This window comes from Stegastes partitus, unplaced genomic scaffold (assembly GCF_000690725.1).
Source record: "Stegastes partitus isolate 25-593 unplaced genomic scaffold, Stegastes_partitus-1.0.2 Scaffold357, whole genome shotgun sequence".
Classification (NCBI taxonomy): Eukaryota; Metazoa; Chordata; class Actinopteri; family Pomacentridae; genus Stegastes; species Stegastes partitus.
In genome coordinates this window covers 136,575-162,566 of record NW_007578088.1, presented here as the reverse complement: position 1 = coordinate 162,566, position 25,992 = coordinate 136,575, and the positions used below count along the sequence as shown (strand labels likewise).

The following is a 25,992-nucleotide window of genomic DNA, read 5'->3' as shown; positions in this document are numbered from 1 at the left end:
TGTGAGTGTTGCAAAAAAGAGAGGAAAAAAAAAAAAAAAGCCGTTTAATTTGGACGAGTCACAACAAACAAATGGCATCCATTAGGTGAAAGTTATTTGTCTTCTGGCAAACGGCTTCAGACGCAGCACCTCCTCCTTCCACTGTGCAGAGGCCTGATTTGCTTGTAGCTCAGAAAAACAAATCTGGACTGCAGTGACACAGATGTATGAATGTGCAAAGTGTAGGTGAAAGTACATCTCATGCACTGATGTTTCCTGAGCATAACGTTTATCACGGTCGCTGTAATTGGCACTAAACATAATGTAGGCTGCCGCTGAAGGGACTGCCGTTCATTTTTCAGGTACAATAAACCACCAGAACGCAGGACGGATTTGTTCCTGATAACGTTGCTGCACGAGAAGTAACAAGATCATTAATGTCTGCACCGTATTTCACCATTATTCCATCTAGCAGTTCAGATGTTATGATCTAGATGCAGAAGGACAGAACAGCGGAGACGGAAAACGTGTGCGACTTAACCTGAGCTGGCAACAGTCTGTGTTTTATCACCCGCCATGTTCTCACTGGGTTGTTGCAGGTGCATCATTACCGACTGATATTTGCTCTTAAAACTCCACCAAAAAGCGACTCAAGTGAAACGTGTTTTCTGTCTGTCTAAGGAAGCCTGTGATTTTCTTTGATCGGGCCACTTCACGCCCCACTGGTCGCTGCGCTTTGGCAGCTGATGTAATCTGCTTATCATAGTTTTGCGGGCACAGCCTTGGTTTATTCTGCTGTATGTTTGGGTGGCAGCATTACTTGCCAATGACAGGACCAGGAGTAACTTTCTAAGTGTATTTAAAAGGCTGGTTTTACATTTGGGCTGATTCATTAGAGACTGTTTGGAACCGGTTTGGAAGGAACGTTCTGTACAACTGTAATTGAGTTTGTTTGGCGATAAGTGGTCAGTGCAGGATGCCAAGATGCTCCACAGATTGATTCAAAGAGGCTTTTGTTCTCACTGAAACCTCTGAACCATAGGTGAAGTTTCCTGTCCCGTAAGTTATGAGCTGATGTTGTCGGTGGTTTGCACTGTTGCCTCGCAGCTAGAAGGTCACCGGTTCGCGTCCAGGTGAGGACACCTGGATCTTTCTGCGTGGAGTTTGCATGTTCTCCCCGTGCAGCGTGGGTTCTCTCCGGGTTCTCCGGCTTCCTCCCACACAGTCCAAAAACATGCTGAGGTTAATTGGTGATTCAAAATTGTCCGTAGGTGTGAATGTGAGTGTGCTTGGTTGTCTGTCTCTAAGTGTAGCCCTGTGATAGTCTGGTGTCAGGGTGTCCCCTACCTTCGCCCTAAGTCAGCTGGGATAGACTCCAGCCCCCCGTGACCCTAATGAGGATTAAGCGGTGTATAGATAATGGATGGATGGATTTTAGGTGAGACTGAGCAGTGTTACTGACCCTGGTTGGCTTTTTTTTTTAGTTTAGTGCATATTATTGTCACTCAGTGTTTTAATTGTTATTGTTTTTAAGAGTTGGAGGTTGGAGGTGGACAAATGAAGTCCACTTCTGTCCTCTTGAAATGTGCGTTAGGTTGTGCATTTGTGTTTTTCTGTGTTGTCTGTTGAGAGCTGCCTGACTTGTATGTCCACTGGCGATCAAATTGGGTCAATAAAGTTATTTGTCGATGAGTAGAAATAAAACGGCTCAAATGCACCGAAGCTACACTGAACATGTAACAAGAGCGAACCATTGACCATCACCACACTTTTATTATAATTATTGAAAGTAGTTGCAACAGAGAGTTTCATGCTGTGGAGATAAAAATATGCACGTTATTTTGTTTCTATTTCTATTCTAAGAAATGAGAAATAAAGTGTATTTTTTTTAAAAAATCCTGCCGATATAGTGGACACAGATACGTATCTTGATCACCCCTCTTAGCATTTATATAAATGCTAAGATATTATATATGTATGCGTTGACTTTTTCGACTAACTTTATCCTTCACATAGTCTCCTGTTGTCTCTAGATCCTTGTAGGCAAACTCGGTAAAAATTAAAAACAAAACAAAACAGTATGACAGCGCCGTGCAGGGTCCAAAACCTGAGGACACATTCTGAAAATGAAAGTCTTGTTCTGCCACAACCCTGCAGCGTACACACATGCTGCAGGTGAAGTCACTAGAAACACACATTCCATTCCTCTCTGCCAACAGCCTGCACACATTACGCTCTCAGTGCAGCTGAATACTCAAGATTTGCACATTTGATCATCCCGCCTTCATCACTCTAACTCTGAGCTCACATTACAAAGTGTTACAACCTCAGTGACTAATAGAAAAGACTCAAATGCTTCAAAAATACAACAACAAAAAAAAAAGCTTCAAAAACTCATTTCCCAGCTTCAAGTGTTGTTTTCGATCGGGTTCGCGGCTGTGGTTGACTTGTAATCCTGATCGCTGACTGATAAGCGGCTGAAATAGTGTCTTTGCTATTGATTGGACGACAGGCTAGCCAGTCTCAGGTATTGATTGTAAGATACGTTGGTGACACTGTGGCTGAGGCTGAGAAAACAAACACATAACTACGCGGTCCAGTGTCGATCCGAGGGGGGACACGAGCACGACCAGGCCTGACCCCAATAAACCAGAGAACAATTAGGCCCGATACAAACTGTGTCGACCCAAACAGACTCTAACAGGATAGGAATGCAGACAACGGCAGCGGCACCGCACGGCTCAAGTGCCGACTGGTTTTACCTTCTTGGACTCTTTTGAATTCATTTTTCTCAACACTTTATTTTCAAAATGTACCACTTTCTCCTGCAGTGACTGTGAGAAACACTGCAGCAGTAAAACAAGACGATCTGGTTGGACTGAGTAGAACTTGTCCTGGTTCGGTGCTATTACTGGGTCGAATCTCACTTCCTTAGAACTGAGTGTTGGTCTGTAGGCTCCCTCAGTTAATTTTCTATTTTATTCATGTTGTACTTTTTGGTGTTTTTGCATTTTTTTGGAAGGAAACACGGGGTTAGACAGATGCAAATAACATGCGACTCAGGTCCCTGCACCTGTAACCACGAGGCTGAAATGTAAAGCCGACAGATCCTTACGTCGGTGTTCTGGAAACAGCAGCTGTCACGATGTTAATATGTTCTTGGGAAAGGAATAAGGATGATGAAGGGAAGACTTAATTAGGGATAGGTGGATTATTGATTTATTGACACTAAGATCTGCAGCTGATGCTAATTTTTCTAATTGTTTAAAAGGGGTGTCCGACATTTATCACCTGAATCTACAGCTCCCTTCGGCTTCGTGGTGCTTTCGAGCGGGTTTGTGCTATATTTAGCTTTCCAGCCTGCGATCTTACAGTTCTGTGTTGGTCTCCTTGCTTTTGTAGTGCTGTTCTCTGCTGGAAAGGAAGGTTTTTCAGTTAAAAAAAAAAAAACCTGCTGAACACTACCTGCTCCACACCACACAGTAGACAAACACAATTAGAGACTAACTGGTGAACACGTCGGAGCATTTAGCAGCTAAAGCATATTTGCTAAAGGGTCGGTGGAGACCAAAGACAGAGCCAGAAGAGATGAATATTAGAATTAGATTCACTGAGTGGGCAGAAACGGAACTCAAAAAGACCCAAATACCTGAAAAAACAACCAAATTAGGTGAAAACAACCCTGATTTGGAGATAATCACAGTTTCACTTCCTTTTCAGTTAATTTGCTGCTGTTTTGTTGATTCACCATTTACTAACTACAAATTTCTTTTTGTAGGCCAACCAGCAATAATAATAATAATTAAAAAAAAACAAACTGGAAATTATCACAACTGAGAGGCAGTGACTGGTGAAGGGTTCTGGTTTAAATATCCTTAAACTGCCGTCTCTTTCAGTGTGTTGTGTGTGCAGTTTGTCATGAAGTAGAACCAGATATCATCAAATGTTCAGGTCCTTTTTATTTCAGCTGAACTGACTGTTGCTGGTGCAGGTTTGGCTGCCATTTTTTACAAGTGTTAGCACTTCTGTTGTTCTTTTTCTGAGGAGTAGCAGAGGTCACCCCCGTGAGGAATTCCTGCTATTTCCAACTCTTAATTACGACTAAACATGACGAGAGCAGATTTTCTCATTCGGCTGCTCGTAATTATGTTCTGACATGAATTCGGCATTCAGCGGAGTCTTCAGAGTGCCATTCAGTAGCGCAGCTTTATCTCAGTGTTTCAGTTTATTCAGGCATGTGGAGGCCTGAATGATGATTACAAGTGTCTCCGTCTGTGGTTTGTGAACTGGTAATCATCCAAGATGGAGGAATTTCCCGGTGCTCCTCCTGTTGATGTGAAACTGCCGGCCCGCTGTCACGCTGGCAGTTCATCGCAGGAACCTTTTTTGGGCCGGCTCTGATTTGCCGTTAACGCTGTCAGTCAGACGAAGCTAGGCGGTGTGTGTGTGTGTGTGTAGACTCGACTGTAGGGCTCAGCCTGGTTGCTAGGCAACAGAGCAAAGACCTCCTCGCCAGGTCACTAGGCCTGTCTTTCAGCAGTGTGTACATGTGTGTGTGCATACATGCGTACATGCGCTTGTGCGAGTGACAGAGCAGATTTATGGGAGGAGGAGAAAAAAAAAAAAAAAGCTTTAAAGTGCGACTGCATTCTTCACTGTTGTGCTGCTGCTCCACTTCTCCGTTTCTCTTTCTGACATGCTGCAAACACACAAATGGATCTCCACCCCCTCACACTGCCTCAAACCCAGCTGTGCCCCCATCCCTTCCTGCCCACACACACATGTCTGCCTCTATCCTTGCGAGGACCTTCATTGGCATAATGCATTGCCCAACCCCTTAACCTTAACCATCAGAGATAAATGCCTAAACCTCAGCCTTATCCAAACTCAAACCTGATTAAAACCTGAATCCTAAGACCAACTCCGAACCCTCAAACCCGCCTTTTGAAGCTCTGTTCAATCACAGTATCCTTGCTTGTCTCAAACCGGTCCTGTTAAACACAGACATGCAAACAAACGGCGTTGTCTTCTTCTTCTTCCCTCTTTTTTTTCAGCTTCTCTCGTCTCTTTCCTCCTGGCAGCCTGGCGCCTCATTTGCATTGTGCAGGCTACAGATGGACAGAGTTCAAACCATCCTGCTTACCGTCTTCACCCCAAGTTACTGCTGTGTTTGTGGTATCGGTTTGAGAGAAAATGGGACTAATGTGACCCGGCCTAACTCCTGCACAAATAAACACTCGCACATGCACACAAACATGAGCGCTCTGTTGCTTAACTGCTAGAAACCTGTGGAAAGTGCCTCCAGTTGCCACGGCGCCTCATGAAAGTGTAATGACAAGGTGAATAATTAAGATTAAAGCAGAGCGTAATGTCACCCCGTGTGTGTGTGTGTGCGAGAGAGAGCGAGAGAGTGTGTTTGTTTGTTCCCTTGTATTGGGAACTGGCCTTTTTATTGCAGTGCTATTTTCACAATCATGTTTGTCAGTGCTGCAGAAATGTGAACCACAATAACATCCTTATTTCATTTTAAGGTAATACTGCAAGTCACTGTGGAGTGGAAGTGGTTTAAAACAGCACTGCGGAAGATTTTTATGTAAAAATACACCAGTGATATGAGGCTAAACCACAAAGTCAGGCTGCTGCAGAGGAGATTGTCCCACTCTGATCTGCCCTATTTATCTAAATGGAGTTCTGGTGTTGGTCATGTTCACGTCTTCGTCTGAAGGAAGCGACTGATCAAAATTTAAAGGGATGGATTTGTGCTTTATTTGCATCTGACCCAGAGTGAGACGAACGCATGGGCGTGTTCCTCAGTGTGCAGTTTAAAAGTATCTCAGCTCCTTTGCTGCTGGATCTCTGTACAGTTTGGAGCAGCTCTGCTTTAAACATGGAGTTGGTCACAGTTCTGTTTCATTATTAATTTATTTGCTGTTGTTTTTTTTTTTTGATTACCCACTTGGACCATGAAATGTTAGAGAAGAGTGAAAATCAATTCCTCAAAAGTCAAGGTGACAGCTTGTCCAATCCAAAGTGTTCAGTTTAGAGCAAACAATTTAAAAATAGCAAGTTATCTGTGAAGCTGTGAATGGAGAAGATTCTGGATTTTTAGATTTAAAAAATAATGATTGATTGGTTACTTAGGGGTTGAGTTAAATGACTAACTATAGTGTTTACTTTTTCCACAAGAATATAAAGTCCTATCAACATGGACTAAACAGCTAACAGTCTTATTTGTTTTTGTCAAATGATCAGAAATGCCCTTTTCTGTGCTTTCTTAGCTTTCAGATACAATTTAAACTCTAATAAATTGTGCCTTTTACACGACAGTCAAGTAAAATCGGTCACTGATTAATCAAATTACTGACAGAAAATAAACTGACAGCAATATTTTCATAATTAAACTTAAATCTACACAAAAAATATTAAAAATGATTAGGTCCTAGCTCCTCCAATGTGAATTTTTTCTGGTTTTCTTGGTTTTCTCTGAAGGTAAACAGAATCTTGGACTATTAACTGGACAAAACCAGACATTTCTCTGTTAGATCATGATCATTTCCCACTACTCTGGCATTACTATTTGAGAAAATAACCAGCTGATTGATTAAGTTTGTCCTAGAAATTCACCAATAGAATTTTTGTTACTTGTAAAGATTCTTTTTCTATTTCAGCCTTCAACGCCCGAGCATCCCAAAGTACGAAACATTCTCTGTCCTACTAGTTTCCCAATAAAAGGATTTATTTCTTTATAAAAAAGGGACCAGCAGGCATGTGCTATTTCAGGCTGCGAGTACGAACTGTGTTTATTTCAGTCTTTCACTACACTGAATGATTTCCAGCAGCGAGCAGGAACATGCAGTCAGATCACCAGGTATAGGGCCTGCTGCCATTTAAAGCTGCCAACGTGGGAAGTTTCCTGTGGCAGCTTTTAAGTTACAAGGTGTGATTATAAGGCGTCCCACCATGCAACGGTTAAATATAAAATCATCGGAACTGAAGCAAAAAATATAGCCTATATATAGACTGCAAAGAAAGAACAAACTGCTGAAATGCGAGTAGCCTATTGTGCAGTGACTAATGCCACATAATTGACATATTGATTCATCTGTGTGTTCCTGTTCTGTCGTGGTATTTGGCTCCGCAGCGAAGCCTGAGTTGATATTCACCTTTTTCCTCTTCTTCCTCCTCAGTGTGCTGTTTTGTGGTCCACAAGCGCTGTCATGAATTTGTCACCTTTTCCTGTCCGGGGGCCGACAAGGGACCTGCCTCCGATGTGAGTAAAGAAAGCCCATGCACACACACACTCACACACACACGTACGCCTCAAAGATCTGCACAGCTCGCTTTGTTTAATCCCTCGCTCTTTATTTTTAGCCCGACTTTGAAATTTTTTTGGTGGGAATCCATAGTGAGGCAGATCACTCCGCTAATGTGTTCCAGTTAAACATTTTGTCGTGCTGTCGAACGGCCGTTATTGATAAAAGGAGCAAAGTCAGCACTGACTCCCTGTTTCCGTACGCGCTGCACACACAGATGTAACCTCCTGACCTCCCTCCTGCTGACATGTCAGCCCTGAATCACATTAAGACATGTCTGTAAAGGGAAAATGTGCTGCTTGGCTGCCTCAGGTTAATGAGCCAATATCCCTCGTTCGGTTACGCACACACCATTTGTGAGTCAGCGCGGGCTTTAAAGTCATATGACTGATGTTTATTAATCTCTAACTCTTCTGTCTTTGTTTTTGTTATATCACCAAAGCTGTTTTGTTGTTTTCCTATTTTTGTGCATCCTCACTCCGTCCGTACACCATTTCCTTTCTCGCTCCCAGTGTATTTTTATTTTCGCTCTCTGTTATGATGGAGCAAGTGTTTAAAAGATCAGTTCACCCAACGTGGAGAAAAACTTGAAGTCCGTTCACCTCCACTGTATTTATGTGGCATCACAAACCTCAGACAGAACCGAAACCATGAAACGTCAGTATAATCTGTTGATGATGGGTTAAATAAGCGTTGCTGCTGTGAAGCAGGCGGCACAACAGAGGTGACGAGCAATGGGAGCAAAGGATACCGTTGACTGACATATGGGTCATTCCATCTAAAATCAGCAAATTTTCAGAGCAAGTTCTCTTTAACCAGCTCTGATTCGCATAAAATTTTTATAGTACAAAATATAGATATTTGTAAAGTTTTAGATTGGTAATTGGAGACTGTTTGAACAACAATATTATGGGAACTAAACAGATAAAAGCCTGAAATATCTGTTATTTCTCATCATGCCACTGATGCAGACTCTGGTATGCTGGACAAATAGATCAAATAGTCTCTGATTATTGGTGCATTAAAAATGAACAGAAATTGAAGTCGTCATGAGAAGTCTAATTTGAGCACACATTCACAAAACAATTGATAATGCACAAGTCAACTAGTGATATGTTGTTGCCTGTCACAATACCACAAAACAAAGCATATAGAGTCATTTTTTATTATGAAATACTTTGTCATAACGGATGGAGCAGGTATGACAAGCTGCACCACTTGATGGAATAACCCATATGACGCCAGCGCTGATCTCCCCAAACATTTACCACAAAGACACAATGGCCACTTAAACCACATCAGAATGGAAGAGCAGCTCATCGCTGTTGTCTCCAACAAACTTGAATCATGCAACTGGTATCTGATATCTGAAAAAGTTACAGGTTTGATGAATAAAGAGTATTATGTGTGAACTAAAATAAATTAAATGGGAGTGAACTGTTACTGTTGAAGCTGAGGCTTGACAGTTTCACTCAGATAGTTTTGTGCTTTAGTTATGTCCCATTAAAGGAAATCAAATTAATGAATAACCTACTATTTCAGACAATAGTGAGGTTTTATAAAAGCTGTTTGAACGTAACCATTTGGTTTTGTAGAATGTAGCTGGCCTGAGGGAGGCCTGACATCAGCCCCATCTTTGGTATGAAGCCTTATCACCCAAAGTCAGTGGCTGGAATCACTAATGCGGCCAGTTTTTCAAAAAAAAATATGAAGTCCATCCCAGACGAATGGGCATTGTGTGATGCAAACACCATAATAATTCATACGATTTTCAAAAAGATAAGAAATGTTCTTTTGTACATATACTTTGCTCGGGTTTTGACTTAATTTTGCAAATAAAAAAATCTGCACCCCCAGAGCTACATGAGAACATATTGCCTTTTAATTTGGGTGAGCAGAGGCTTTAAACACAGCCTAAAAGAACAACTGAGAACACCTGAACCTAAAGTTTTACATCTTTTAACGGTGGTGCAGGAACCCTCATGAAACGACCTGGATTACTTTAATACTGAACTCAAGAGTCTCCTCTCTCTGTCTCTGCAGGATCCTCGTAGTAAACACAAGTTTAAGGTCCACACTTACTCCAGCCCCACCTTCTGTGACCACTGTGGCTCCCTCCTCTACGGGCTGATACACCAGGGCATGAAATGCGACCGTACGTACACAACATCTGCATGTGTCAACGTCTGGTTCAGCTTGTTGTGCAAATAATGGTTTGTTCTTTACAGGATGCAGGTCCTCTATTTATTTGTCTGAAACCTAAGCCTAAAACCCTGCATGCATCATGAGTTGCCATTTTGAAAAAAATAAGGACAGAAGATGTGGGATGTTGTACACACAGTTGTCAGTTGTAGGGTTTTGATATCGTCTCATACAATGTTCCTGCTATAAATTCTATTGTAGTGAAGGATATAATTTTCAGTTTCTGGTGAAACTATTATAGAGGTGCAACTGTCCAATCATTGACTTGTATGGATTTATGCATTCACAAAAGAAATAAAAATTAAGACAGTCACGTAACTATATACTTAATACCATTGCGAAATAATGTACAAATGACTAATGCGGCAGAAATCTAAGTAATCTAAGTGATTGTTACCTAAGCCTGATCCTGCCTTTAGGTCTGTTGTCACGCAAATTGCAAAGGGAGAACACCATTTGTGGCAGAACAGATGCAGTTTGAAAACATTTAAATCAATAATGGATCAATTGACAATACAAATTCAGCACAGTGCACATTTGTCTTGTTCTAATATTACTGTTTAAGTCAAGACGGCTCTGTTACATATGCCACTGAGATGGGAGCTTCGCTTTACACAGCCCACTCCTTGGAACATAATAGTCTGGCTGCACCGCATCACCGTTCGACTATAGGAGGAAAAAGAAAGGATGTGTTTTGGTGGAACATTTGTATGATATTTGCATGACGAGAGCTGTCATTTAAACAGATAATCCACTTCAATAAATTTTTTAGCAGGTTTGCCGTACTGCATGATCCTTTGCAATACTTAAAATGTACAGTGTTGTAGGTTACTCCTCGGAGGTTGTTGCTGTTGTTCCCCATGATAAAGTGAATACTGACAACGGTAGCATGTAGCTCACGGATGGAAAGTAGAAATCTGTGTAACACGAGCAGCAAATAGCAGCCTACATTTGGTGAGTTAGACTACTGAGATACACAAAATCTGTCTTAGTCAATCCTGGCTTGTCTGAAACACATGAGCTATTAAGCATCACAGAAGTCCTTGTCATGGTAGCCTGACCCCCATAATGCTCTGCTTTCCAAGAGGATGCTGCTTTTAGTCTGATTGAATGCCTTCTCATGTTGCTACACTAGTCAACAATGAGAAACTCCACCTGGTGGTACAAACAGGTACTACAGATAATCTGCAACACATATTCTGACATGCATGTAGAAAAAACGGGCCTTTGAGGTCATTTGGAGCTTTTTGGAGCCACAGTACGTCCTACCCTCATAACACTACATTTCAGATGGTGCTCTGCTGGAGTTTTACAGCAAGGTTCATGACCAACGACAGATGCAGAAATGCATTTTTTTTTTTCTTTAATGAAAAAAATACATTATTTACATTAAATGACCTGCTGCTGCTCCTATACTTGGCTTCAGCTGTGTAACATTTACTGTGGATCATTTGCCTGTTGTAGGTGGCAAAGACACAAACAGGAAGTAGGGTACATCTCTACAATGCGGTATTCAGCCATGACTAGTGGTATTGCCTGTGCAGACATTTCCTCATTGTACCTGTGTGTATACAGCGTTTGATGGACTTTGACTTGGCCTACTAATTAAAAGAGTGTATTAGCTTATTTAAGATCATTCACAAATGTGTTTAGTTGTATATTAATCCACATAAACACACAACATATGAGTAGAAGATATGTGTTTCTTTCACATTTACTGACTGAAAATCAACATGCTGTGGCTAAATTATTGTACTTTAATTATTTTGCTAAACATGGAGATAATTAATCGTCTAATACAGACGGAGTTTATTTGATGCTAATGCGATGTTTCAGGAGTGTCAGTGTATAGTAGATATCGCTCAAGATTTACAGTCGGTTTAGATGACCTCATTTGGATGTCCACAGACAGATTCTTACCTTAAACTGCAGTGCAAGGACAGTAATGTAAAGAGTTTGTTTGGAAACCTGTTAAGTGTTTATACAGATGCCCAGATATTCTTTTAAGTCACGCTTAAAATACTGTGAACCAGTCATGTCAGACTTTTATTTTAGATCTGCATATAAGATGAAGTGAGCTGTGCCGCTCTGCCACATCAAACACTTGTTTTCTGTGCCATCCCTCTGTAGAGTATATGAAGTCTAAATGGCTGGTGTAGCTGAGTGTAAGCGGATGTAAACTTAAACAAATAGATGTCTCTTTTGGAAATATAAAAAAAATCATTGTAAAAACGAACTATATGGAAAGGTACTACACTGGAATGAAAAACATACAGACAGCAATAGATTAACTTGTGATTCTCCACCTCTGCAGAAGCACACTACCACCCACTGATTTGAGGGAGTGGAGCAAAATGTACATCAGAGCAGTCTGCCATCCAGTGGACCGACTGAGCAACAACATATAATCATTTCTTGCTTTCTGTATTTTCAGAAAACATGCTTACTTGGTTTTTGTGGTTGTCCGTCTGGCTGTAATCAATGAAAATGCGTCTGAAACAATCACCATTGAGTGTTTTTAAGATGGTGACTCAACTCTAAAAGTCTAAATGTATTGTTTCAGCTAACATTTAAGTGAGCCTTTTTACTAAAGTATAATCCTCAGTCCTCTCTGAACAACACAGACATGAATGGTGTGCCTGTTAGGGTCAGCACTAGTTGAGAGTAAACTAGTTGTACTCGAGAGTTCTAGTTGCAAACAAGATGCACTTCTAGCTGGGACATTGAGCAGAGCAGCATGTCATAGAAACAAGATTAACACCATGAGATGGAGGAGAGGCTCACTGAACTCTCACCAAACTCCGGCTGATTAAATGGTTGTATGACAGTTACTGTGATTGGAGTTATTTCATTTCTGACAACACAACAAGTGATACCATTTGAGGTTGATGTTGGCTGATGCCAAGCTCAGACCACAAGACTTCAGAAGTCACAGCTCTAACTAAACAACTCTTTCATCTGTCACATCTCTTTGTGACACTGTGATGCTCATACTACAAGACAGCGTGCTTCACTAATTACAGCAGTAGCTTTTTTTTCCCCCTCATATGTCTGAAATTGATTCCCTTGCACTAAAAGTGAGAATTCACAGAAACATTTTTTATATTCTGCTACTTTTCGAGTCCAGCTCCACTCTCCATCTCATTGGCGGACACTTCACATCCTCGAGCTGCTTGAATTAGAAGAGTATCTCTGATTATTTGGTGGTAATTTCAAGCACAGCGGCATACATCAGCGCCTCTAGGAGAGCTCTCAGCACAGATGAGAATGCGCCTGTGGTTGCTCTGACCTAACAAGTGTTGTGAGATTTGGCCACAATGTGGGGTTTTTGTCTCTGAGCAAAAAAAGTTTGTCTGGAACAAGAAAATCACAGCTGAAGTCTGATAGTTTGAGCACGACTTGAAAGAAAGGTTGTAGAGTTTGAAAGACAGGTAAAGAGGGTCAGCTGAATTGTATAAAGAAATGGACCCAGTATCTGTCTTTCCTGCTTTTTTTGAAACTGTTGTTTTTCAGTCAATCTCTTGTGAGCCCCTCATGTTTCTGAAAGTGCAGAACTAAATCGCTTAAGAGCTTTTTTAATCCCGCAATAAGGTACCAAGAGCATTCTGATAATTAAACGTGGGTTTAAGGATACAGGCTGTCATATGTCGCACAGATTGTCAGGCTTGGAGGCTGGTTTGTGATTTATAAGATAAATTCACTTGTGTACTTTTTTTTTTTCCCCATCTGGGTTCAGACTGTATGATGAACATCCACAAGCGATGCGTGGCCAACGTCCCGAGCCTGTGTGGGACGGATCACACAGAAAGGAGAGGACGCATCCACATCTCTGCCCAAATCACCGACGACAGTCTCTCCGTCACCAGTGAGTGCCCTCTGTTCATTCCTCTCATGGTTCTCACATTTTTACCCCCCCTCCCTGACGCGCACACATTCACACACAGCCCTCAAAGCTTTCTATCAGCCCAAGACTAAAACTGGAAAGTCCATTAGTCAATCAATGCTCCAATGATTGACCCACATCGCCACTGGGACATGCATCCACGTGCCAACTCTCTCTCTCTCAGACAGCTGTGGATTGATTATGGAACAGAAACTAAACTGTTGTTAAGTGTTCTCAAATGTAGCCAGAGTTATTTAGGGCAGGCCAGGACTCAAAGCTTTAGATGTGGATGTGTTGTGCACATTGAACAGCAGTCTAAAAGTGTGTTTTGTTTTTTTTTATCTCGGGCTGTTTTTCTTCCTGCGGCACCTATTTTTAATTCGTGTCTTCAACCCCTCCCAGTCAAAGAGGCTAAGAACCTGGTGCCCATGGACCCCAACGGCCTGTCAGACCCCTACGTCAAACTCAAGCTGATCCCAGACCCCAAGAGCGAGAGCAAGCAGAAGACCAAGACCATCAAATGTTGCCTCAACCCCACCTGGAACGAGAGCTTCACTTTGTGAGACATGTTTTGTTCTACGTTTTCAAAGAAATACATTCATTTGCTGGCTTTTTTTTTTTTTTTGGGAATACAGCTTGGTTTAAAGACACTCTCTTGGCCTTATTTTCAGTGACATAAGCACAAAGCTAACTGGAGCTCATGCGAGTGACCCTGTCCTCATTCTTTTTCCTGTTTGTGCTCATTGTTATTCAAGCTATTCTGGGTTACTGTGACTGCTAGGAAAAAGGCACAAGCATGAAAAAGTGTCATTTGCTGAGATGTTTACAAGTTTAAATAGATAAAGATGAAAAGATTGTGATCTAGGTTTTCTTTCTTACCTATTTTAAGAACATCCTCGATCTTAACTTTCATTTGACCGTCCTCCTCTCCCCCCGCCTTTTTTTGTTCTCACTTCTCAGCAACCTCAAAGAAAGTGACAAGGACCGCCGTCTGTCGCTGGAGGTCTGGGACTGGGATTTGACCAGCAGGAACGACTTCATGGGGTCGCTGTCGTTTGGGATCTCAGAGCTACAGAAACAAGGGATAGATGGATGGTGAGATGTCAAGATGGAGGAGAATTTGGAAAATTACACAGGTGTAGACAGAAATAACAAAGGCAGAAGGTACAGGGGCGTGAATATTTAGGGGCTTTATTGTCATAGTCTGGTGATAATCCTGGGCTTTATCTGACACGGCTTTGTTTTCACTCTGGGGTTTAGGTTTAAGCTGCTGTCCCAGGAGGAGGGAGAATACTTTAACGTTCCCGTCCAGCCAGAGGGAGAGGAGGGTAATGAGGAGCTACGACAAAAGTTTGAGGTGAGACGCACAGAAAGGGAGAAGCAAAGTGACAACTGATGTAATCTGTGCTCCTGCTTCTTTATATTTTCTTTCTAATTACCCTGTTTTGCATTAATTCCTTCTCTGTCCAGAGGGCAAGAGTTGGTCCAGGGAAGCCCACCGACTCATCTTCCTCTTCTTCAGTGTGCAAGTACGACAGCAACGGCAATCAGGACCGCGTCAAGCTCTCAGACTTTAACTTCGTCATGGTTCTGGGCAAAGGCAGCTTTGGCAAAGTGAGGCTCATTACTACGAACGTGTTTAGAGTGGGAAAACTAAAATTGAGTCACTCTGAAGCTTATTAATTTCCTTTCACTGACTCCCTTCAGGTGATGCTGGCTGAGAGGAAAGGTACAGATGAGTTGTACGCCATCAAAATCCTGAAAAAAGATGTGGTGATCCAGGACGATGACGTGGAGTGCACCATGGTGGAGAAGAGAGTCCTCGCTCTGTCTGGAAAACCACCTTTTCTCACTCAGCTGCACTCATGTTTCCAAACCATGGTAGGACACATGCAGAAACATGGCAGCTTGCAACAACAGCGTTATTCTCAAATTAAGTACATTTGAACTGTTTGTTTGGTGGTCACATGTGAAGCACAAAAGCTGCAACAAAACCGGTTCCTTTATTCTCCTCTACGTTTTAATCTTTGCTTCTAGGACCGATTGTATTTCGTCATGGAGTATATTAATGGAGGAGACCTTATGTACCAAATTCAACAGGTCGGCAAGTTCAAGGAGCCCCATGCTGTGTGAGTACACACACCCTGTGTGGTTAATCACATGCAGCAAAGGAACAAGCAGTTTTACTCTCAGCAAAATGTCTACCACTTAAAGACCCTCTTTGATGAGAATTACGTTGTGTGTTGTTCATCACCATGTTCATGTGTTGTTTTTTATATGCTGGAAGACACATCATGTGCAAAATAAGCAGTCAGCGTTATGGCTGAGCATTTCCACCTTTGAAGCTGTAGTGTATCAATGACAATCTCAAAAACCCATTTAAACTTTCAGGGTTTTATATATAACACACCCAAGGAACCAACGTTCATTATTATTCTTCAGAATTGGTTTCTGGTTCAAACGTGCCTGAATGAATTACTTCAATCTTATCATTTGTGTAGCACAAAGCAATTTTACAGTGTTCGAGCAGAGTCGTAGGTGAGCTGATGTGCTCCAGCTGCAGTGAATGTGAAGGGGTCCATGGATCTGCACAGTGTAGAGTTGAATCGAAGCCATTATTTTTCATGAAAAAAGCAGCATTTAAATATGTAACTTTTTTCATAGATGAGTGGGGTTTTTTTTGGGTCAAATCAACAACTTGAGCAGAACTTTAAAGAACCATACAGCGATTATTATGATTAAATGTAGTTTCAAGACTTGAGCTTCTAACAGAAGGTTGCCAGGTCAAGATTATCATGAGAAGTTTACTCCACAGTGTGCTCAGCTCATTAGCCGCTCGAAGTTTGTTTTGCTTCTTCTCACCTTAAAATACAAAATTACTTTCTGATTTGCTCTGCTTTGCTTTGTCCACAGAGGAAATATATGCTCCTCTCCTTGAACGTTTTGGGCTCATCTGATAAAATGACAAAGGAAGCACAAAATTTAGATCTTGACAAACCTTTACCAGATGTCAAATCAGCAATTGGCTTCTAACTTGACATTTATGTGCAATATATATCAATTACTTGCGGCTGCTTCACAGACAAAAGCCCTACAGCACGGATGATTCATTCACTTCTTGGCCACTTTGCATGTAACTCAACTCATATTTTATGCATAAGCACAGTGGGATGGTTATGAGTTCTTTAAAGTAATGCTATTAGGTTGCCTGGTAACGATATGCAAATTTTGCTAACGCCGTTTCTCATTCATGGTGTTTAAAAATAAAACAGATGGCCGTAACAGTGTGACACAGACATCACATAGAATTTATAAAAACTGAAAAATATGTACCAGCAAATCATCCACCCCTAATATACTGTACAACATGCATCTGTATGAATGCAGATGTGCACATATTGTTATGAACCGTTTGTGTTTCAGGTTCTACGCTGCAGAGATTGCCATTGGTCTTTTCTTTCTTCACTCAAAAGGCATTGTGTATCGGTAAGAATGTTTGAATCAGCTCGCCTTCCCACGTGCAGCGTTCGATTGTTTCAGTATACAGGTGTGAATAATACCTCTTTGTGTTTGTGTTTGCAGAGATCTGAAGCTGGATAATGTGATGCTGGACTCAGAAGGCCATATAAAGATCGCAGACTTCGGCATGTGCAAAGAGAACATGTACGACGGAATCACCACAAAGACTTTTTGTGGAACGCCAGACTACATCGCTCCAGAGGTGTGTTTACAAGTTGTTCAGAAGCTGATTGAATGCTTTATTAATTTAATCTTTTAACTTTTGAACGGGACTCTGCTCTCCTCCTTGTAGATAATAGCCTATCAGCCTTATGGGAAGTCTGTGGATTGGTGGGCTTTTGGAGTACTGCTTTATGAAATGCTCGCCGGACAGGTTTGTGTACATTCACTGTTCATACATATTTGACTAAAACAACAAAACAAAAAAACAAAAGACCTGAAAATGATGAAGCGTATTTGTGCCTCTCCAGCCGCCTTTTGATGGTGAGGATGAAGATGAGCTGTTCCAGTCGATCATGGAGCATCATGTCTCTTATCCTAAATCAATGTCCAAAGAAGCTGTTGCTATCTGCAAGGGGGTGAGAACACAGACTTTAATGCACATACACATACAAAGGATCTGCTAATCTGGTCCCTGAACTCTTTGACTATCTACTCTGAACACTGCAAGGTAAATTATATTAAGGGCTGTTGTTGTTGGGTAGAGATCGACCGATCGTCAGCCTGACCGATTGTCAGGGCAGATATTTGGTTTTCTGATTATTGGTATTGGTCATTAGACGATTTGGTTTTCTGATTATTGGTATTGGTCATTAGACGATGATCGCTAAATCAGATGCTCTACTTTGGGTATGATGCAGCAGCCTCTTTCTGACTGTGTTCACTCTGTGGTCTCAGCAATGTCGCTCTAACAGAGACACAACCTGCAAAAACTGAAAAAGAAGCAAAAGCCATTGCCACAAACCAAATTTACTGTTTCCCCAGTGGCTAAGCAGAAGCTAACGGCTAAGTTAGAATGCAGCCACAAACTACCCTGAAACAGAGTCTGGAAAACAATGATTATTATTGCTTTAAGATATGGACCTTTGTGGCTAATACAAGTGATAAAACATCATCAATCGTTCTTATTACCAGGAGCTGCTTTAACAATGAAGAAGCCTAGTTATGAATGGAAGGTTCCTGCTTTACCACGCTGTTAAAGTATAACATTTAATGTATATCAGTTCAAATATCCGTTATTTGTCTTTCTTGATGATCAGTGGTTGGTATCGGCCCTGAAAAAAAACGACACCACTTGATCCCTAGTGTGGAGTGTAAGAGTCAAGATTCAAGGCCTTTAATTGTCACAAACACAATTATGCAGAAGTATAGCGTGCAGTGAAATGTATTATGTACCTGTTCCAGACTGAAACAATAATAACGATACTGAGAAGAATAAAACACTCAAGAAATATATATAGATATACATAAATCGAAAGAAACAAGAAAAAATCAGAGTGTCAAATAGTGCAAAGAAGAAATAAAATAAAAAATAAATAAAAATAAAAAAGTACCCAAGAACGCCCCCCAACAGTTGAGCCTACACCAGAGCTGCCTTCATTCTTCACTACCTCTTACTGGAAGAAAAATAATTATATCATTAGAGAAACATCTAAACATTTAAGTTTCCTTTTTGATAAAAATTCTGGTAAAGCACATCCACCTTTGGCTGCACCTTCTTAATGCTGCTTTTTGACTGGTTGGCTTCAAAGCCCACAACGTACAATGACTGACAGTGTTTTTGATGCCATGCAACGATTAGTTGGGCTGGAGATCCAGATGTGTTGTGCTGTAAGTACATAATGTAGCATCAAGCTCATAGTATTTCAGCTCAAATCTACCACACTTATAACTTCTCCCTCCTGAGTCAGATTTCACACTGATATGCAAATAAATCTGTGCAGTTCCCCTGTAAAAACAATGGTTTACTAGCTGATGATGGCTGAAGAAACTGTCACTTTTGTCTTCTCATACACATATATTGAATATTGTAATGCAATTAAATTTGTGTCAGTAAGATGCTCATCACGTCTTCAATTTCGTATTTAATTGTCTATCTCCTAACAAATATTTTCTGCCCGTGACGGGGAGCGAGGATTGTGTCACACAGTTTATTCTACCTGCTTATTTACCCCCCACCTCTTAATTAGTAATTTATTCTTTTATTTACTAGTTTGTGTAACAATAACTGCACACATTTATAAACAGTCCCATTTTACATCTAATTGCAAATAAATTAAAAAAATCAAACATGGCATAATTACGCTACATTGTTAGGTAGTAATTAAAACGTGCAACTCGTAAGTGCACAACAAATCACTTGCAAAGCAACAAAGTGAAGAGGATTGTAATCAGCTGTAAAAACTGGCACTGTGTGTGTGCTCCGTTCTAAGGCTGTAGCTGAAATGTGACGAGCAGAAGCAATGCAGCACACGGGCACGTTAAAGTGCTCCAGAGTATGGATCGGCTTGCTTGATATAAACAGACACGTAAAGACAAATCTGATCATCTCACGTTGTGTGTCTGTGGGATTTCAGCTGATGACCAAACACCCAGGTAAGCGTCTGGGCTGTGGTCCAGAGGGGGAGAGAGACATCAAGGAGCACGCCTTCTTCCGCTATATAGACTGGGAAAAACTGGAGAATAAAGAGGTCCAGCCACCTTTCAAACCGAAAGCTGTGAGTATATTATGCAAAAACACGTTCTTCAGTTGTTGTTATTCTCCCACTGACAGCTTTAGAAACAGCTGGAAGACAATAACACACTTAGGCAAACTTACAAGGTAAGTTGTAGAAACAATTAGATCATCCATCCCTTAAACCCAACCATCACCTGCCGTTGGTCACAGCCCTGACAGAGCTGAGATTTGTCAGAGTTGTCACCAACGATGAAGCTCAGATGTCACTGGCTCGCATGCGGACCAATGGAAATCCACAGTTTCGGCTGTGAATGATTTGATTGGTTGATACCATGTTTTAGTTGTATTTCTCTTTTTTCTCTTTGTCGTTTGTTGTTGTTCTTTTTTTCCTCTCATCCATCATCAAACTCACTCCATCCCGCCCATCTCTCTCCTCTCCTCTCCTTTCCATGGCAGTGTGGGCGTGATGCGGAGAACTTTGATCGCTTTTTCACGCGCCACCCCCCAGAGCTGACCCCCCCAGATCAGGAGCTTATAGCCAACCTGGACCAGGAAGAATTCCAAGGCTTCTCATTTGTTAACCCTGAGTACCCTCACACATCTCACTGACTATGTCACATATCACTGGGCTGAATTAGTAATCCCCTACACCTCACAAGCATACTGTACAGAAACAAAAAAAGGTCATCGCGATGTCATACCCAGGCTGCATTCGACAGGGTTAAAGAAATAACAGGACATTTTGGTGCTTATTCAGTCTCTTTCCCAAAGTGCAATGAGTAGAATTAGGTCAATCTAGTGGGTTTGTCAGGTGTGGAGCTTGAGTCTGGAAATGATTATCTTAGCTTAGCATAAAGCTTGGAAGCGTCTTGAAACAGCTAGCTGGGCTCTCCCAAAGCTTAAAAATATACCAACCAGAACTAAAACTAATAACTAATCGTATTTGTTTTACAGAAATGTAAAAATGCATGCTAAGTTTGCACAGAAGAGCTAATCTGTTAGCACCTGCAGCTGCACCTCTAGTTCTTACTTAAGTTTACAGTGAATCTAGTTTGTTTAAACTGCAAGTGCTGGGTGGACAAATGTAGAAGTAGTTACACCACATAGCCCCTCCTAACACCGGGAGACTTTTGAAAGACTGCTATGACCTGCAATATAAAGTTCACAACACAGACAGTGTTAGCTGAAGATGTCAATAAGCTACTTCCCGATAGCTTTGTGAGCTTGTCCATAGGAAGTAATGCTCACCAGAGCACAGGGATTAATGCAGAAAAGCTTATCACCAAATCAATATACTGTCCTTTCACTGTGACAGAAATGTTAAAGTTAAAAGCTTTCCCATCAGCGCCATGTGTATACTTGCTAATTAGCAAATGTTAGCATGCTAACAGGCTAGACTAAGCTACTAAGCACTATAAACTTTTTAGAGGCTAAACGTCAACATGTTAGCGTTTGTGTTTTAATTATTCTAGCAATTTGACTTCATCATTTAGTTTTTGGGCCTCATAGAGCTGCTAGCATAGCTGTAGATTATAAGTGTAGTTGCCAGTTTTTTTGTCAATAATCATCTGACAGCGCAAAAAAGAACTTTCTAGCTAATTAGCCAGGCTTTTCTACCTCTGTTAATCACATGACTTTCACCTTGCAGGTTGTTGCAGTCACTAGAGAGTCTGTACGGTGTACGCATTAAACAAACTGAATAATATGTCTGGATATTAAAGCTATTATTATTATTATGGGGGTAGAACAAGCCCAGCTCTCGCCATCCACCTTCCAGTCCTCATGCTAAGTGAAGCTAATTGTCTCCAGGTTACATCTTTGTCCCTATTATAAGACTGATATTAATCATCTCATCTGACACTTGGAAAGAAATCAGATAAGCCTTTCACCCAAAATACCAAGATTATTTCCTTAAGTAACGTTCAGATGGAAATGCAGACAGGTACCTCAAAGGATATTAATCAGGAGAAATAATCAGATATTCACGTGTCAAGGTGCCAGTAATAGGCCACTCTTGTTTCTAGTGGCGACACAGTTCTCACTTTACTGCAGATTAGCTCGTCACGTTAACACGGCTGTACTCCTATCAGCTGGCTGTATTTCTATCTTTAGCGCAGAAATGTTGCTCGCTCCTGAATGCTGCCCGGCTGCTCACATCAGCAGGTTAATGTCTGACCTCAGGGCCGACCTGAACCTGCTCCGTCTCTGTGTCACCCTCCCTGTAACTGATTATTGACTATGACACCCTATCAGTGATATTGATGAGTGTACGATGATCACATGTTGGTAATTCATACAGTGTAAGTGAAAACTGACAAATTGCTTTGCTATGATTGTTTGAGTACTGATCAGTTTCCTAATGTTGACTTTACTTTTGTCTATAGGACCAAATACTTACAAACTTTCTGTTCAGTCAGTGTTGTGGTGAGCTTACCTGCATTTCTTTTGCTGATTCAATTTTAAACCACAGAACTAGAATTCTTTACACATGCAGTCAGCGAGAGTTTAAGTCTCTGTCAAGCCGAAAGCTCATTACTTTTCTCCTGATTCATTTCTGAAAGCATTCACAACATTACACTGTGTTTTTAATGACAGCGGACATATCTCTTCGCTTGTACACAAGCATTTTTTGAGAATTTCATGTATGACGAAGCTGTCTAGAGTCTTGTGAAGCTGGTATTTGTTAGTTACAGAAACAGGATGTCCTGAAGTGCCAATATGGTTCATAATCATGAGGATGTGGAAGAATATTGTCCTCAACAACTGTGATGAAGGGCAGCCATCTTGTGCCATTTTGCAGTACATGTATAATTATTATAATATGCATTATAGCTTATCTGTTCACCTACAATAGAAAACTCTTGGAAAGTCATTTTCATATCTGAAATGAATTGTCTGAGTTGTATTATACTTTTGTAACTGTGTAACGATGCAGGGTAGTAACAATGTGTCAAATCTTGTTCTTTGAGCTCGTATCAAAAAATGAGGAGGCAGCAAGGCGACATCAAAGATTTACAAAAATGTCTCGCTGAAAGAGACGAGGATTCTAACAGGGCAAAAAAAAACAGTGAGAGCTTTTTGTGATGATGGTGACAAATCAATGTTGAGATAACGAGAGCTACAGTAGAGATAAAATACATATATTGAGTTCTGTATCAGAGAGATATTTGGAGAAATTGTTGCTGGATGGGAGAGATGCTTCTGTGGATTGTGTAATTGTCCTGTATGACTGGAAACTGATAATATACTCACTGGTGCCTACCAGACTAATTCTGCTGTGTCTGCCTTGTTCCTGCTGCTGCTGTTCTTTTAACAGTTCAACATTTTTTTTTGGCACATTCTATTTGTTTGATTTCTTGCTGAGAGTTTAATCAGAGGATCAGTTTCACTCTTCCATCTGCAGGCGGACTTGCGACCAGGAGTGGCTATTTTAGTGCCGCATAAACAAACCAAACAGCGTGAATCAGTCTAAAGGTTAAGAAAAAGCACCTCTAATGCTCAATAATTACCATGTTTAACTTGTTGTTTTATGAGGGGTTATGTGCAGGTATGAGACAGAGATAGATAGATAGATAGATAGATAGATAGATAGATAGATAGATAGATAGATAAATAGATAGATCGATAGCAAGCATAAACAACTCCAATTTGTAGTTTTAAGCCAATGAAGTATTTATTCATTTATTTCTATGTTCAGGGTCCAAACTGAAATCCTGATTGGAGAAATTTGTGAGTGTAAATTTCACCAATAACAACAAACGTGAAATTTAAGACAAAATAATTACATTTTCCCCAATCTTCTTGTGCCACAGATGATTTCATATTGTTTTTGTGTTTCTAAGCAAAAGAAAAAGATTTGGTTCCTTAGTCTTAATTAGGCGTTGAGGAGAAGATGATGAGCATCATCCTGTATCGCATCATTTTAGGAGATATTTTTCAAATGTGTTTTTCCAGTGATCGTGCAAAAACCCCCTGTGGCCCAAAAAGCATTTTCCTCAACATTAGAACAACATTTTAAAAGCTTGAATCTTGAATAAATAAGCTCTGGTCAGAATCCATTATCCGTCACAGAAGTCTTTGTCATGGTGGCCGGTTGGTTCCAAACTTTGCAATGCTCTCCGCATGCCAGCACAGAACTACCTGTGGTCCGAGCGACGGCCTCCTCAGGTTGCTACAACAATTAAACACAGCAAACGAACTACTGTAGCGTTTCATCTCATTAAACTGTCGGAGACCCCACCTGGTGGCTCAACCAGGTACTACAGCTAATGTACAACACCTTTTCTGATATGTGGCATTCGACCTCTGCCTTATTGAATAATATATTTTTAAGTTAGATTAATCATTAACGTCTCTACAGAAGCATGAGTTTTATGTTTGTGATGAACACTCATGCACATGGGCAATGAGACTCTACGGAGACCCCCAAAAGCTCATTGTGGAACTTTTTTTCCTGGATTACTTTGGTGTTAACTCGCAGTAAGATCTGTGTTACCTTGTAACAAGCTTTGTACTTCTTCTGATCCATATGAACAGCTTTTCTGTTGGTCCTGTTGTAACACCAACCTAGGGAGACATTCTGCTGCAGATACTAAAGAAAAGAAAGGTGGTGTGACACTTTACATGGTCATTTTTAAAGCTCTGATAGTATTCCATGTGTTAGTCGTGAGCACAGCTGCTGCTGCTCTGTCTGACTATGACAGTAAAGCCGTGTCTGGATGGTTATTATTTGGACTTCAGCTCCTGTGGTTCAGTCTGTGGAACTATACATATGTCCAACTGTTGCTATCTGTACCAGTGTTTCTACGACAGATGTGTCACCAAGACACCAGGGGAGTTCAGAGATGCAGTAGCTTTAATACCCTCTGCCACCATAACCATCACTGTGGACACACACACACACACACATGCACACATAACAGCTGCAGCTAGTCAGCGTTACACCCATTAAAATCAGATGTGTCACAGTCATAATAGCAGCAAAAAGTGCAGCCATGGCTCCAGCCACAGTGACAGCTCTGTCATCCCAAGGCTGCAGTCATAATCACGGACAGTCTGTCTGAGTTAGCTGTTAGTGAGAGAGCTGGTGAAGCAGCTCCTCTAATTTTCTGTCTGAATCCATTCGTACAGACTTGTGCCTGACGGACACAGTGGATGGTGCGTAGACTCCCATTATAGTCACACCAGCGGTTGTCTCTAAATAATGTACGATAGTGAATCACAGTGCAGCTCAGCCTGTCTGTATGGGTCAGAGGAAATGAAATGTTAATACACAAATAGGCCAGAAAAAAAAATGGTCACCATGCAACTTTTGGGGTGAGAAAGTTAGAAAAACTTGTGTACAATATTTATTGAAGAGCGCAGGGCTCGTCACTGTACAAACTTAACATGAGCTATGGTTGGTTCTCTTTACTGCAGGGAGTGGAATCAGTCACTGAGCGCCATTTTCAACCCCAAAATAAGTTGAATATGTTGAAAAAACTTGCTTCTATCACCGTCTGTTTCTTTATGCCTGCTGTGGCAAATGATGCATAGTGTGTAGAAAAGCTCTGTTTGGATTTTTAGTTATACTTGTTATTCTACTTTTGGAACAAACCCTGACGTATAGAGTCTTGGCTATTTTGTAATGAGTTTGTGATTTTGTACAAAAAATATTTATTTAATGTGGAATTCCTGTTGATTGTAAATACATTCAAAAATTGAGTAAGTTGTGACGGAGTGACAAGAAGGTTTATAAAAATATAATAGTTGACAGTAGGGGTATTGCAATAAACTGATACTGATGATATTTAACAAATGAAATACTGATATCATGTTAGTAATGCACACATTGTAAAGAGTCCAGTGCCAGTGCTGAGATGATGACTTATTGTGAATTCTTTTGACCATGGTGTAGTAAAAACATCAGCCCATGTGGACAAATAAACTAGTCTTTCTTATCAACGTAGTATATCAGTCTACAGATGCTTTGCAGGATTTTAAGTTGTTATCAAATACCAGAATTAACATTTCTAGAACACCTCTGCTTACAGAAACCTACACTGTAGTTCATATTTCTGTTCACTGCTTTTAAATGCTACATGTAGGGGTTGAAAATAAAGTCAAATCCAACACACTCTGTAGACGTAAGACTCGCAGCCTGCTTCATGCACGACAATGAGCTGAATTAGTGGTGAATACGGTGGACCAGTGGTAGAGAGGGGAAAGTTTCCAGCCCCTCCTCATTTCAGCTGGAAGCCCTGTGATGAGACAAAAGGAGGAGGTAGGAAACCAAACGCTTTGTGTGTTTGTGTGATACATGTGTCTTGCCTGGGGCTCACTGCTTCACTTCCCTGTGTGAAATCCTTTCCGGTTGTGGTTTGGTCTGCAGCTGCTCTGTTTTTATCGATACTTGTCTGTTGTGTACTGGAACATTTCCC

General features: G+C 41.0%; 1 protein-coding gene across 2 annotated transcripts in view; it reads left to right on the top strand.

Moving 5' to 3' along the window:
• LOC103359168 (protein kinase C beta type) overlaps positions 1 to 25,992 on the top strand; it is a 37,784-nt gene that overhangs the window by 7,448 nt on the left and 4,344 nt on the right. Inside the window, exons 3-17 of one of the 2 annotated variants that reach the window (XM_008284396.1) lie at positions 7,167 to 7,249; positions 9,336 to 9,447; positions 13,231 to 13,359; positions 13,780 to 13,936; positions 14,338 to 14,472; positions 14,638 to 14,734; positions 14,848 to 14,991; positions 15,085 to 15,258; positions 15,415 to 15,506; positions 16,801 to 16,863; positions 16,960 to 17,098; positions 17,189 to 17,269; positions 17,367 to 17,474; positions 19,473 to 19,613; positions 20,030 to 22,843. In XM_008284396.1, the coding sequence (XP_008282618.1) occupies positions 7,167 to 7,249; positions 9,336 to 9,447; positions 13,231 to 13,359; positions 13,780 to 13,936; positions 14,338 to 14,472; positions 14,638 to 14,734; positions 14,848 to 14,991; positions 15,085 to 15,258; positions 15,415 to 15,506; positions 16,801 to 16,863; positions 16,960 to 17,098; positions 17,189 to 17,269; positions 17,367 to 17,474; positions 19,473 to 19,613; positions 20,030 to 20,182 (1,808 nt within the window). In that variant the 3' untranslated portion in view covers positions 20,183 to 22,843. Of the gene's footprint in view, positions 1 to 7,166; positions 7,250 to 9,335; positions 9,448 to 13,230; positions 13,360 to 13,779; positions 13,937 to 14,337; positions 14,473 to 14,637; positions 14,735 to 14,847; positions 14,992 to 15,084; positions 15,259 to 15,414; positions 15,507 to 16,800; positions 16,864 to 16,959; positions 17,099 to 17,188; positions 17,270 to 17,366; positions 17,475 to 19,472; positions 19,614 to 20,029; positions 22,844 to 25,992 lie in introns of those variants that run through there. The other variant, XM_008284397.1, reaches the window with a different exon arrangement.